This window comes from Acipenser ruthenus, chromosome 10 (genome assembly GCF_902713425.1).
Source record: "Acipenser ruthenus chromosome 10, fAciRut3.2 maternal haplotype, whole genome shotgun sequence".
NCBI classification, from domain to species: domain Eukaryota; kingdom Metazoa; phylum Chordata; class Actinopteri; order Acipenseriformes; family Acipenseridae; genus Acipenser; species Acipenser ruthenus.
The window spans coordinates 43,374,363-43,389,002 of NC_081198.1; the positions used below are offsets into that span (position 1 = coordinate 43,374,363).

A 14,640-nucleotide genomic window follows, 5' to 3' on the forward strand; every position below is an offset into this window, starting at 1 on the left:
AGAAGGAAATTCACTACTGAAAAAGTTTATTGGATGTGTTTTCTTTTTAATAAAGCCCCCCACCCAACTCAATAAGTTTTGGATAACTGGCAATAAACAGGAGCAACAGCTGCAGATTTGCATTTTTTGGAGCTCAAGGGTTCAGTTGGCACTTTATAACTTAAACTCCTCCACCACTGCGGTCCACAGACACAGCGTCTCTCTCATCTAGGTTCTCCTCAGCTGTTTTCATCAGCATAGCGAATCTGCTACCAGAAACACGACCTTTCTGGACAGCACTCATAAGCTGGAAAACAAAACAAGACAAAGGAAAAGAAACAATTCAATATCAGCACCACCTGAATGATGTTTTAGTAGTAGGTTTACTATACTGCACTTTTAGGTCACAGGCTATAACTGTATGTAATCTGTGGAGCACACAACTAACATACATGTGAAATAGGGAGATAACTACAAAACCATCTTCAAGAAAAGCCTACCTCACTTGTTTCCAATGTATTTAACTGGTTTATATAAAATACCCCTGCCAAAGTTTAATTCATTGTTGGTATATCAACAGCTGAGTGCTATAGACCTCTACATAGAGCCACTATTTTTATTACGCCACTCTTAGACTTGCTTTTCAGCCAGACAGAATCAACAATCTGTTTTAACATTTGGTGTAAGAGCAAGTCACCGTGCTGGAATTGTGATCACTTCAGGACACTCGTACCATCCTGGCCACTGGACCCTCTTCTTGTTTAGGAAGTTCTTCTCTAAAACACACTCACATGTGTGTGGGGGTCATCATCATGCTGCAGCATGTTCTGCTTTCTCAGCACCCTGGTTAGAAGTCAAATCATGCCCTTCTTGAGGAAGACCATGTCTGCCCATAATACTCTCACAGAAATGGATGTTCCAACTCCACAACCTGCATTCTTTCTTCACATTACTATAAATTTAAGCTGAAATCCACTGGAGGATTATATCTGTTTTGTATACATTAACTTCTGCATTTGATTTCATTTTGGCTGAAAAAATGAGTTTCTTTTGCTACTTTAAACATGCAGAATGTTCAGTTAAAACTTTCATTAATCAAAGACTGAACACTGAAGATTTTCCCTGCAATAAGCCAAACTCTCAATACAAAGCTTTTAAAATAGTTTGCAACCAAGCATTTGGCAGAAGATTTACTTTCACATTAGTTTCTCATTCAAGTGTTAAAGTCTATTAGTATTTTTTCATGCAAAAGAGGATAATCTTGCCAACTGTTTGCCTTTTTGTGCTAGCATCATGCTAGTTTAGTATGTCTTCTGTTATTTCTTTTTATACAATATACAATTCGTTTTTCTTTTTTCGTGAGATTATTCAGAGATTTCTGTTGTGAAATTTCTGTGAATGAAGCACTGATGCAGCTCTGTGCCCTTGCCCTGGTTCATGATTCTTCTAGAATTTGATGCTTTTTGACCTATGGATTAATATTAATCGTACCAAATTGCCATTAGCCAAACCCCTCCAGGCGTTCTACACCTTGAACGCGCATTTCCGAAAATCTAGCAAACTATAGTACGATTATGATATGATGACATCAGAATTCTAGAAAAGAACGTTCCATTCTGGGTGCCAAAAGTTGTTGTAGTCATAGCCATAGAGATACATTATATAACATTTGCCAATAACATATTCGATAGCACTGCCATGTCTGAAGTTAATTTAATAGCTAGACTCATTAACGTTAAGAAAATCATTTTCTTAAAAATGTATGATGTATAAATTCAAAAGAAGAAAAAAAGAATCTTTCTTCCAATGATGAAAACCTTAACTTACTGTCATATGGACTTTTTTTTTTTTTTTTCAAATGGGAATGTTATGGTATTGCATTCAATTGTCAATATTAAATACAGTTTCAGAAGCTAGACTTGACTGAATTTCTGCATTCAGCTTCTACAATGCGGTTATATGGGGCTTATCTCGGGAGGTACAATTACCACTTCATTTGCCTTGATCTTGTTTGTTTAACTTGACACAGTGAAGAAAGGGCTGACATTGACCAAAATCCCCAGCATTAATTTATCTCATGTTCAGCATTCATCATTGTCACACTGCAGGAAAGACCTGGCAGTCATTTGAAATACCTGCCTAGACCAGAATCTACAATAAACAAACTTGGCTTTTATACACAAACAGGGTCAAGTGGGTTGCTTAATTCTACCTTCATTAAACTTACATTTCAATTAAGCCCCCCCCCCCCCCCACACACACACACACAATAGTACCATCAATATCTTTATAATCCTGCCTCCATGCTCCATAACATTAAATACATTTATGTTTGATTCTAGCTGAACAGAAACATCAGTAAAGCTGTACAAATAGATAGAGAAGTATCCAAACTACTATTTTGTATTTTCCCACCTGCAAGAATTCATTGAATTCAACCTGTCCATTTTTGTTCAGGTCAACTTCATTTAGAATATCATGGAGTGTGTTTTCATCAATCTGGACACTTATGCTCTGAAAGTGAAAAAAAATAAATAAACAAGCATTGATATATATATACAGTACTGTGCAAAAGTTTTAGGCAGGTGTGAAAAAATGCTGTAAAGTAAGAATGCTTTCAAAAATAGACATGTTAATAGTTTATATTTATCAATTAACAAAATGCAAAGTGAGTGAACAGAAGAAAAATCTACATCAAATCAATATTTGGTGTGACCACCCTTTGCCTTCAAAACAGCATCAATTACTAACCACAGTTCTTCTGTGGATTTAGGCAGCCTCAGTTACTTCTCTCTCTTCATGTAATCCCAGACAGACTCCATGATGTTGAGATCAGGGCTCTGTGGGGGCCATACCATCACTTCCAGGACTCTTTGTTCTTCTTTACGCTGAAGATAGTTCTTAATGACTTTCGCTGTATGTTTGGGGTCGTTGTCATGCTGCAGAATAAATTTGGGGCCAATCAGATGCCTCCCTGATGCTATTGTATGATGGATAAGTATCTGCCTGTACTTCTCAGCATTGAGGAGACCATTAATTCTGACCAAATCCCCAACTCCATTTGCAGAAATGCAGCCCCAAACTTGCAAGGAACCTCCACCATGCTTCATTGTTGCCTGCAGACACTCATTCGTGTACCGCTCTCCAGCCCTTCGGCGAACAAACTGCCTTCTGCTACAGCCAAATATTTCAAATTTTGACTCATCAGTCCAGAGCACCTGCTGCCATTTTTCTGCACCCCAGTTCCTGTGTTTTCGTGCATAGTTGAGTCGCTTGGCCTTGTTTCCACGTCGGAGGTATGGCTTTTTGGCCGCAAGTCTTCCATGAAGGCCACTTCTGACCAGACTTCTCCGGACAGTAGATGGGTGTACCAGGGTCCCACTGTTTTCTGCCAATTCTGAGCTGATGGCACTGCTGGACATCTTCCGATTGGGAAGGGAAGTAAGCATGATGTGTCTTTCATCTGCTGCAGTAAGTTTCCTTGGCCGACCACTGCGTCTACGGTCCTCAACGTTGCCCGTTTCTTTGTGCTTCTTCAAAAGAGCTTGGACAGCACATCTGGAAACCCCTGTCTGCCTTGAAATTTCTGCCTGGGAGAGACCTTGCTGATGCAGTATAACTACCTTGTGTCTTGTTGCTGTGCTCAGTCTTGCCATGGTGTATGACTTTTGACAGTAAACTGTCTTCAGCAACCTCACCTTGTTAGCTGAGTTTGGCTGTTCCTCACCCAGTTTTATTCCTCCTACACAGCTGTTTCTGTTTCAGTTAATGATTGTGTTTCAACCTACATATTGAATTGATGATCATTAGCACCTGTTTGGTATAATTGTTTAATCATACACCTGACTATATGCCTACAAAATCCCTGACTTTGTGCAAGTGTACCTACAAGAATTGATGCTGTTTTGAAGGCAAAGGGTAGTCACACCAGATATGGATTTAGATTTTTCTTCTGTTCACTCACTTTGCATTTAGTTAATTGATAAATATAATCTATTAACATGTCTATTTTTGAAAGCATTCTTACTTTACAGCATTTTTTCACACCTGCCTAAAACTTTTGCACAGTACTGTATATATATATATATATACAGATTACATAAAAGCATTTAGTGAACATTAGCCACTAATTAATATGACAAAGACCAAAATACACAATTTCTAGTAATTTACCTATAAAAATAACTTAAGTAAATAACTTAAGTAATTTCAAACAAATGTATATAAGTATTGGCACCTTCACATTAAAAGTGAAAATATTAAAAAATGTTGTGTACAGCAGGTAGGAGAATTGTCCAAGAAGTTAAGAAATTAAAGATTAAAAGCCAAGGACTAAAAGAAAGATTTAGAAGCATCGGGCATAATAGTGCATATATAAAAAGGCACTAGAGCACGGAACAGTTGTATGCATGTAGACCTCACTGCAAACCACTTTTAAGAAAATTCACAAAACAAACTGTTTTAAGCCAAGAAATATGAACATTGTATTCATTCATTGTATTCATTAGCCAGCAGAGGGAGTTAACCAAATCTTGTCCTTGAATGCAATCACGCACACACATCAAACATGTCCTGCCAGAATGCTATTTTCTGGGGTAGGCAAGGAGAGTTAATGATGCCGACAAACACATGCTTCCAATTATACACTATAAGGATCAACTGGCATGATCTGCTTAAATAGGAGGTGGGTACATGACAGAGCACCAACCAGAGACATATTGACTCACTGAATGATGCTCTTCTAGCCAGTAGCAATCTATACATCAAATATTTGCACATATTCTTGTCCAAGTTTTACTGACTCAAGCAGCTACAGCATGAAATGCTACAGCAGCGAGGATGTATACAGCATGGGAAGAACACTGTGGATCTGTAATCTAGTACCGATCTACTAGGTATTATATCTGTGTTGTATGAGATGCAATTTCTGGGCACACCATATATACAAATACACAAAGTGATTGTACATTTCAATGGCAGTGAAGCTCAAACCCATGGAGCAAAACAAACTGGTATCTTCAAACTGAAAGTAGAAGCAGTTTTATAGCCAGATCTCCTAAAAAAACAAAACTTGAAATGAACGATAGAAAAAAGCAATGGATATTTTAAGCAAACTTATATATGTCAAAACTATCAATTATGTCTGTGTATATATATATTACAAAAACACAACAAATATTACATCTTACAACTTACCTCTAATACATGTTTAACATCCACTACTGTAATAAATCCCTTCTTTTGTTTGTCAAATTTGTGAAATCTGTTTTTATACCTAAAAAGAAAAAAAAATGAAATACATATACATATAAAAAATAGACAGTAATGGGAAGTAACTGTATAACCAGAACAAGGATATAAAAGTGTCTACCTGTCTACATCAGCAGGTGTAAGGTTGATTTCAGTGTTAGTAAGTTGCTCTGAACGTGTCTTAGAGCCCATTTCATAATAAAGGAACTGTTTAGCTGCTTCAAGTTCTTCCTAATATTTTGAGAAGAAAAAAAATCAATTGACAGTTATGAGTAACATAAAACCATCCTAAAAAATACAGAACACTGATGAAGGTGTCAATGGTAGTCACTCGTGGCTTTTCCAATCCTTTCCAGTCCAGGACCTTGTTCCAACCATGTCCTTAATTATTAAACTGAGCAGGCTGAGCCTTGTTCCAACCCAGGTGTTCAAATGAGTAATTAAGGAACTGTAAGGAACAATATCTGTTTTGGAATGGACTGAAAGAATACCACTGCAAGTCTTCTTATAGTTTTATTTCAGGATTTTCTTTAATATGTTTGTCACAATCCATGCTGCAATCATCAAATATTCTTCAAGCAAGTAAGTATTTTGTGTTTTACAGATGCTTTTTATCTTGAAATAATATGCATAAAGCTGTACCTTTTTCTTCTGCTCACTCCACTTCAGTTCCTTGCCCATTATTTCCACGATTCCTGGTAGTGCTTCTTCAGCGGCTTGAACGTTTAGGAAACCAAGCCGAGTACGGCGTGCAATAATATCTATGGCAGTGCAGGCATATTCTTTGATTGCATATTGAACCTGAAAACAGTTTATCAATGTATAAATGAATTCCGTAGAGAAACATATTAAAAGATCCAACTACACTTTCTGTTTTGTGAGATACGATATTCCAGAAACATGGTCTTTTAAACTGTATATTGCTGCATGGATATTTTTCAGATTTTATTTTGTAACTTTTTTTCTGTATGTCTTTAAGCATCACAGATATATTTAACTGTATATTAGACTTTAAAACCAAACAATTTCTAAATTAAGGTATGGTCATAAGCAGCAGTCTTTTTGAATGCGTTTTTGCTCATTAAAAAATCTGAAATACACACCAAATTTAAATTTAATGCTTAAAAATACGCATAGCAATTTTGCTGCACAGCTTGTCTGCCTCCCCTAAAACTTCCACTAACAACTATATCTCCCAGAATACAATGTCTTCAGTTACTAGGAAACTGTACACAACAAAAACCAACCCAACAAACATTATCCAATCTCTGGCTAGCCCTGTTGAAGCGTAAACACCCCCATCCAGCTACAAATCCAACCGGAACCATCGTTAGAGGCAACCGCTAAAAAAAGGTACCTATAATATTAAACAAACAGTTTTTATAACTTATTAATGCATGTCCTTACTTTATTTATATGTGTGGCTTTATATTCAAGTATTAACATGCTCACTTAAGAGTTTAAGAATTTAATGTTAAAATATAAGTAACACAATTCATTTGCAGAGTCAGTGTGACACCTCGAAAAAAATGAGCCGAAAAAGAATATTCATATATAACATTCATAGATTTTGTTGTTGTTGATTTTGTGCACTTTAACATAATAAACCTGTTAGAAACAATACCAGAAACAAGGTAAGAAAAAAGGATTAACTGGAGCTCTATCGTGGTAAATTGTCCTCCATACCCACCTCACTTTCAATGTAAGGGAACTCTGACGCCAATCGTTTTCCAACTACAGGCCACCTCTTTCCAGTCACCTTAGCCAGTTTGGCTACATCAAAAGCCTTATCACCATATGTCGAAGCAAGATGCTGAGCAACCTAGTGATTAAAAGAAAAAAAGAAAACTCGGCATTTCTTTTGGCAAGCTCAACACTGTTTAACATTTACTACAAAGAAACCGGGTTCCCTTTCATATCCTAGTAATTTAATGAAGATAAGTGGACTCTGAAGTTTGATTATAATACAATAACTGCAAGAACTAAACAAACAGTAAGTTATTTCAATCTTTTGCTATTGTTTGTTCGTATTAAAAGTTCAAGTGCTGTCAAAATAAATCTGCATATTGACCTTTTTATACATTCTGAAACATCAAAATTATAGATTAAGCATTCTTTGCACATTCTTCCTAAAATGGATCAAAAGTCTTTCTTTTGAAGTCTGAAAATGATATCTGACCTGGATTTTCACTTTATTTATTATGTGTCAGGGCTCCTCAATTATCATCACGTAAAACAGAATTCCATAACAACGTTTAACACAACGTAGTATTCACTTTTAAAATATATAATTAAAAAAAAAAAAAAAACATCTATATATACATATTTGCTGCCCTTGTTCGCTTGATTTAAAAAAAGCACACTATGTTGGCTACTGCAGTTCTGTCAGGATTTGTAGTGTCTTACACTTTGTCAGCTGCGTAAACACGGCAGAGCCTCACTGTACTGTACACTTGGCAATGCTTCCATGACGACACACGTAAACTTACCACATATATTATATATATATATATATATATATATATATATATATATATATATATATATATATATATATGGTAAAAACACATATTAAAAAACACACTGTTACAATAAAATAAAATATAAAAACACACTAAGGATGAAAATATTCTGCCTTACACTACATTTTGTAATTAGACATTTACAGTATTTCTGCTGCGGGTTACTGATTGATGGTTTTATGACATAAGAAGCTGTCTGGAATGTTATTGCATGCTAAACCATATACACGTATAAATATTAATTTACATTTTTGAAATATAAAAAGTAAAACACTTTTCTGACATACTAACCTCCATCTCCAGGCCATAGTCCTGCACCAAACGGATGTACAAAGTAGGGGTCCAGTCTTTTCCTCCCTCAAGCATCAGGCCAACTGTGTTACATTTACTGGACTTCATTTTGTGTGCCTTCATGGCTGAATCTAATGTTTCCTCTGCCATTGCCCTATACGTTGTCCATTTTCCACCTTAGGAAAAAAAGACGAGCAGCTCAAACATAGCCAATATACAACATGTTATATACAATTAGTTCATGACAATTTCTTGGGTGCACTTTCAATATCTGAGCTGCTCTGTACTATGGTGAGGCAGGGCAGAGGAAAAGCCCTGCTCATTGTCTGGTCTTTATTGGTGATGGGGAAAATGCATTGTTTATTTTAGAATGGATGAGTTAATTAATGGCTGTGGTGTATTTTGTTATTTAAAACAAATGTATTGTCTGGTGGGTGATTTCAACAGGGGATGTTAATGTGTTATAATTTAAATGTATTTCGTGTTTAGTTAAAAACACACTGTTTTGTTATTGTTTGGCAGCATGGATGGGGAAGCCCCATCCCACAAAACCCTGTGCAGAAGGTGACCATCTCCCGATTTAATTAATTGATTAATTTGCAGCTAAACGGGAGATGGTCACCAATATAAAAGCCTGCAGCTTTTGTTGCTCTGGGGGGGTTGTTCGGAGGAGGAACGCGTGTGACAGAGAGACAGGAGAAGGAAAGCAAAGCTAAACAAAACAAAACCGAAAGTAAAATCAAACTGCTATGAGTGCTGGAAGTTCCAGCTCCGTTTGTTTGTTTGAATTCTGTTTGCGACACCTGTTTTTGTTTGCCTTTTTCCTCTGTGAGCTGTGTTTTCTTTTTGTTAAAATATTTTATTTATTTTTGTTAAAATAAACATAGTGTCGCAGTGCACTTTGCACCTGAGTACTGCCTGTTTGTTTCAGTTCCTGTTTCTGGCCTGACGTCACCATCCTCAGCCATCCTGTCACATATGGATCAAGTAAAAGTATAGCATTTAAAACAAAAACAAAAAAATCAAACTTGCTTGGTATAAGATATTCACTGATTTGTAAGATTTACACTTGTTTTCACAGCGTTATTATGCATCTAGGGCATATATTATAGTATTATAGCACAATACATAAAAATATAATTGACTTTGGCACAGACAGTAAGCATTTACAATATAGATGCTTAGTGAATCTTAAGTTGATCTTCAATTACCAGCTATTGTAACGAGTCCACTTTCACTGATATTCACTATGTGATTACGACAAATGGACTGGGTATCTTTGGAATTTGGATCAGTGACTAGAGGACGAATTCCACTCCATGCTGCCAAGACATCTCCTCTTCTCACTAGATGCAATAGAAGATACAAAAAAAGTCAGTTCATACTAATACTATATAATTTAGTACCCGTTTTTGTTTGGCTTGTCATCAAACATGTCTGTAGTACTTATGCAGACATTTGAAGAACTGACAGACAGTCAGGCAGACAGATACATGAATCAGATGCTTCTATTACCCCTCAGACTCATACTCTTGGTAGAGCAGTCTGATGGTCTGATACCTTGATCCCACATCAAAGCTACTGCCAAACCTTTCATAACAAATAGTGGATCAGTGGGGAATAAATAAAGGTTTAAAACCATTCCTCAATATATTCAAGACGTTACTTAGCTCATGACTTTGTTTTCATACAGCAGTGACATATAGAGAATTAAATATTTATTTGATGTTGTGTATTGATTAAAACATGTTTCCCATCATAATGGGACTGGTGGTATTTCTGAATAAAGCACTGAGGATCTCATTATCAAAGGACATTTTTAAAACATTCATAATGAGGTAAGTGGCTCATGTTCCAGAGTGGTTTGCATGAGAAACAAAACACATGCAAGTGAAAATGCAGTTTCTTCTGCAGTAGCTGCTAAAATAATAAATATACAAATGGATGCATGACTCTCCAGAATGTCTGCAAAGAATCTATTCAAACCTAGGGGATAACTGTTGAAAACACACAAGAACCCCTCCACCATTCATATATGTATATGAAACATATCACTGAAAAACAACAGACTTAAATACAAATTATTTTCAATTTAAATAAAGCACTAATATTGGAACTGGTATTCTGTTACATGTATAGAAGAAGGTTTCCAGAAACAGAGGCCCTCTGACTCTATAATTAAACTGCAGGAACGTTTCCAAGACTGTGCAAGTCGATACAGCTGGTACTATTGTTGGCAGAAAAACCCAGGTCTGCAGCAGGTTGATATGGCCACAACAGTTGTTGGTTCAACAACATGTGCTATTTATAATCAGTGCTAATTGCATAACTGAAAAGGCCTTGGAACTGGTGAACACATATACCATGAATCCTGCATGGAGTTACTGGTATCTTTGCCAATTAATTAATTATATTTATATATATATATATAATTATGTTAGTATCTATCTGCTATTTGAGCCATCTGTACAATCAAAGATCATAAGAATTATGGGTTTTGCATTATGACCGTGACTTTAAACAGTGCATAAAAATAACAATGCAACATTCTCTGTTAACATACCTTCAACATCAGGGCTCAGGTAGTTGCGGATTTCATTCAGAATAAAATTAACATCCTCTTCTCTAGGCATTGGATGCGGAGTAACATCAGTAGGAGAATCAGTGGTCCCAGCAATAGTCATTTTCTCCCACGGTAGGAAGAAGATAACCCGTCCATCACTAGTGGATGGGTCCAGCAGTCCCATGTTGTCAGGGCTATGAGAATAAACATGCTGACTGCATTAACCTTTCATCTGTTGGGGGTGTTCTTTGCAACAAGGAGGCACCCAATAATCATGTTCCTGTCAACAGTCTACAGAGGAGATTAATTTCTGTGGTTTTAAATTTACTCAGAAAACCAAGATCTTTATCACTGCTGCACCTTTTGTCTTACTGTCATGTGTTGCTTTTCCATCATTAACAAACAGCTCACACATGCAAAAAGTTGTTATAATTCTTTGTATTAATATTTATAGGTAATAATTTCTATTGAATATGAATATCTTCCGCTCAGATGTTTAGATGTGAAACTCTTGAATTAGGGAATGAGATTGGTAGATCCTGGTCATGACAGGGATTTTCTTGAACGTGAGTAAGCAGTGCTCCCGGAGAACATTTGTTACCTGTAATAACCAGGAATGACGATGTGCACACCAGCACTGGGCTGACAGATGTTGGAGATTTTCTCATCATCCATTTTCCGCACCGAGTCTGTGAAAGGTCCCGTGGCATTGATAACACATTTTGCTCTGACATCAAATTCCTTCCCTATGAAAGAAAACTGCATCAATCATACAGCCCCATTCATCTCTGTTCACGGACACTTCAGGATTATTTATTTATTAGTGAACACATCTCTATAATAGAGTACTTCTTATTGGTCTATACGTGACTCCACTAGCCTATAATTAATAAGAACTGGATACACACAATTTCCTTTTTGTGTCAAAGTATAAAGTGAGATCTTGATCTGTCAAAATGAATTTTAGAAATGGTTTTCACAAAACTGCTCTATAATCACTTTCATCAGACCTAGTTTGCACTGAAATGTCTGTTTAACACATCAGTTGCAAAAACAAGGAGGAAATAATACAATGATAATGTATTGAATTTAATTCACTTCCTCATAATAAAAGTAATTTTTAAAGTTATATATAATTTACTGTATATACCAACGATCACACCCTCATTTATGTAAAATAGAAATTTTTAGAGCACAACTTTAAAATTTTAAAAAAAACAATGTACTGTAAACTAATTAGATACCTTATTAATTGCATTGGTTTTAATACAATTAATGATACTTTTGTAAAGCTTCATATTATTAGAAGACAGCAGAGGTAAATATAATTGTAACTGGTAGAAACAAGTTATTTGGATATTTATATCTGTGTTGGTATTACTTGCAATGAATTAACAGCCAAATATATTGTATATAAATAAATAAATACATAAACAAAACATGTAACACCTAACAATAAAATTAACACATGTACAGTGATAATTTAACAAATGTATGTTGAAAATAAGGATTTGTATTTATTGGGGAGTAATTCTACATTTTTACACTATACATGCACAATAGTGCCTTTAAAATTTATTTGTAAGGCTTTTAGAATGGAGAGTATTCATTGGCACCCAAAAAACAAAATCCACTAAAAGGTGAATCAGATTAATAATCTCTCACAGTAATCTTTACAGTATTTTAAAAACTATACGTATGGACATCAGAGGGCACTCATATACAGATATCATAGAATCATGCTTATTGGTGTCATTTTTGAAAACAACTCATTTTTTTTCAAGCCATTCATGCTCATGACATTTAAAAGGTAAGGCTGTTTTCAGTACGCTAATTTAGTAATACACCGCTACAAGATCTAGTCGATGCCAACATACCACACAGCTGGGAGTTTCCCTCCCCCCAAAAAAGCTTTTATTAAAAGGAATGGCAAGTACTAAAACTGTAGAATGAACGGTGAGTGTTTACCTGTTATAACATCTTTGCACCGGGCTCCACAGACCCGCTCTGTTCCAGTTTCAGGATCTGTCTTCTTTAGTAGACGCACTACTTCAGTGTAATTGGCTGTGGCAGCACCATACCTGGCAGCAGTGAGGGCGATGGCGAGGTTCATTCGTGCATCATTGTGTTGTCCTGCAGCAGGGGACAAAACCAAAGAGGACATGACTCACCTCCAGCCAGTGACTGGTGGTATGGAAGTGTGTCGGAACCGATATGTCACATCTGGCCCTGTCACATTGAATATACAGGATGGCTGGTCTGGTTGAACAATAACATTATTTAAAGACAGCAGCTCTTTGGTCTATTGGACCTACCTGACAGATTAGGTCTTACGATGTATAATTTTAATTGCCAAAAATACATTTAAAAATAATGACGATTAAACCATTCATTAACTCACACATAATCTGATTGTAAATGTGGAAAATGTAAATATATACAATTATTTACTTCCAATTAATTAATTTTTAGTTACACAATGTTAAGTTACTGTATAACAAACAATAAATATTTAAACTGTGAAATCTTTGCTGTATTTTTCTGGAGGTAAAATCTCTGAATATGCTTATGTGCATATTAAGAAAAATAACTAAACATGATGAGTATAAAGAATACCTAAGCATTATTCTTGATTAAAACATGGCATTGAAATCTGACATATTGAAGCTATGAGTGTACCGTTCAAAAAAACATTTATGATAATTAATATTATCACTACTTAAGTACTTAATACTTGACATGAAACCATTTTAATAAAAGAAAACTGTGCATAGAGATTTATGGATTAATCCTGTGGCTGCTTTACAATACCAGAAATCTATTCTCAAAGTCGCAAGGTCATAAGTTTTGTAATTTAAATTAAAGGGTTTAAAAGGTGACAAATGAACAAAGCCTGGTTTCATTAGGAAGTGATTCTTATGTACATCATTAAAGATTTATTGCTGGAAAATCCCTGGTTAAAGAGAACTGAGAATAGAGATGATTAATCACTTTTAATGTTGGTGTCTTGAGAGACTTCTTCTATTTATTATTGCCAGAGAAGTTCAAATCCTGAATGTTGGCTGGGAGGGAAATGGGTCTGCATTGCAGGAGAACATATTCTATGTGCCCTGAATTTGTAACAGCTAGGGGATAGGTAACGGGTGCTCTGGTTAATGCTACAACATGCTGCAAGCAATTCTCCAAGCCAAAGAAACCATTTTAAAGGCCACATTTTTAAATTAATTTTTATTTTTAATTATAACTTCTACCATTATTTGGAAAAATATTCTTAGTTTTAAAACTAATATATGTATATTATTAAACATAATATTCTTTGGTCGAGAAAAGAACATGTTAGCTTCTCATAGAACTTATGTCAGCATAGGTGGAAAACAAACCCGTTATCATATCAGTATAGTAGACTTATTGTAAAATTGAACTGATCTAGACAATAAATTGATACAACCAGCCTTGTGTGACGTTACAATGGTCAAGTATAATTACTCACACTTCCTGACATTATTATGGCATCATGCAATGAGGCTTTGATAAGAAAGTACAAAAACAGACTAATACAAAATGGTACAAAATTCCATTGTTGTTCTTTTTTCAATGGATACTATGATTTTCTGCTACAAGGCAAAAGTTAATAAAATGCTGCAGGAAATGTATAAATTGTTTAAATGACTGCAACACTTTAAATGGAAAATAAATAAATTAATTAAATAATAATAATAATAATAATAATAATAATAATAATAATAATAATAATAATAATAATAATAATACAGTATAATTATAACAAATACAATAATAAAACCCACAGTGTACTAAAACACATATCTTCAGCATCAGTGAGCAAAGCCAATTTAATATACGGCTCCCTGGAGGTGAATGCAGTTCACAGTATTGCCTCCACCCCAACCTCAAACATAATCCTGGTTCCTGGAGGTAAAAAATGCACTTTAGTGAGAAAAATTCTGCAGCGGGACAAAACGCTCCAAGATGCCAGTGACAATAATGACAATGAATTTCATGTCTCCCAGTCATGAG

General features: G+C 35.4%; 1 protein-coding gene across 2 annotated transcripts in view; it reads right to left on the reverse strand.

Annotated features, from left to right (window-relative positions):
• The window catches only part of LOC117409106 (glycerol-3-phosphate dehydrogenase, mitochondrial-like), a 42,788-nt gene that overhangs the window by 1,286 nt on the left and 26,862 nt on the right, over positions 1-14,640 (reverse strand). For both annotated transcript variants that reach the window (XM_034014756.3, XM_034014750.3), the window contains exons 7-17: positions 12,574-12,738; positions 11,207-11,351; positions 10,606-10,799; positions 9,254-9,388; positions 8,043-8,218; positions 6,920-7,051; positions 5,872-6,030; positions 5,351-5,460; positions 5,176-5,254; positions 2,395-2,493; positions 1-286 (exon numbers count right to left, since the gene is read on the reverse strand). The exon at positions 1-286 is cut by the window's left edge and continues 1,286 nt beyond it. In XM_034014756.3, coding sequence (XP_033870647.1) covers positions 161-286; positions 2,395-2,493; positions 5,176-5,254; positions 5,351-5,460; positions 5,872-6,030; positions 6,920-7,051; positions 8,043-8,218; positions 9,254-9,388; positions 10,606-10,799; positions 11,207-11,351; positions 12,574-12,738 — 1,520 coding nt within the window. In that variant the 3' untranslated portion in view covers positions 1-160. The remainder of the gene's footprint in view (positions 287-2,394; positions 2,494-5,175; positions 5,255-5,350; positions 5,461-5,871; positions 6,031-6,919; positions 7,052-8,042; positions 8,219-9,253; positions 9,389-10,605; positions 10,800-11,206; positions 11,352-12,573; positions 12,739-14,640) is intronic.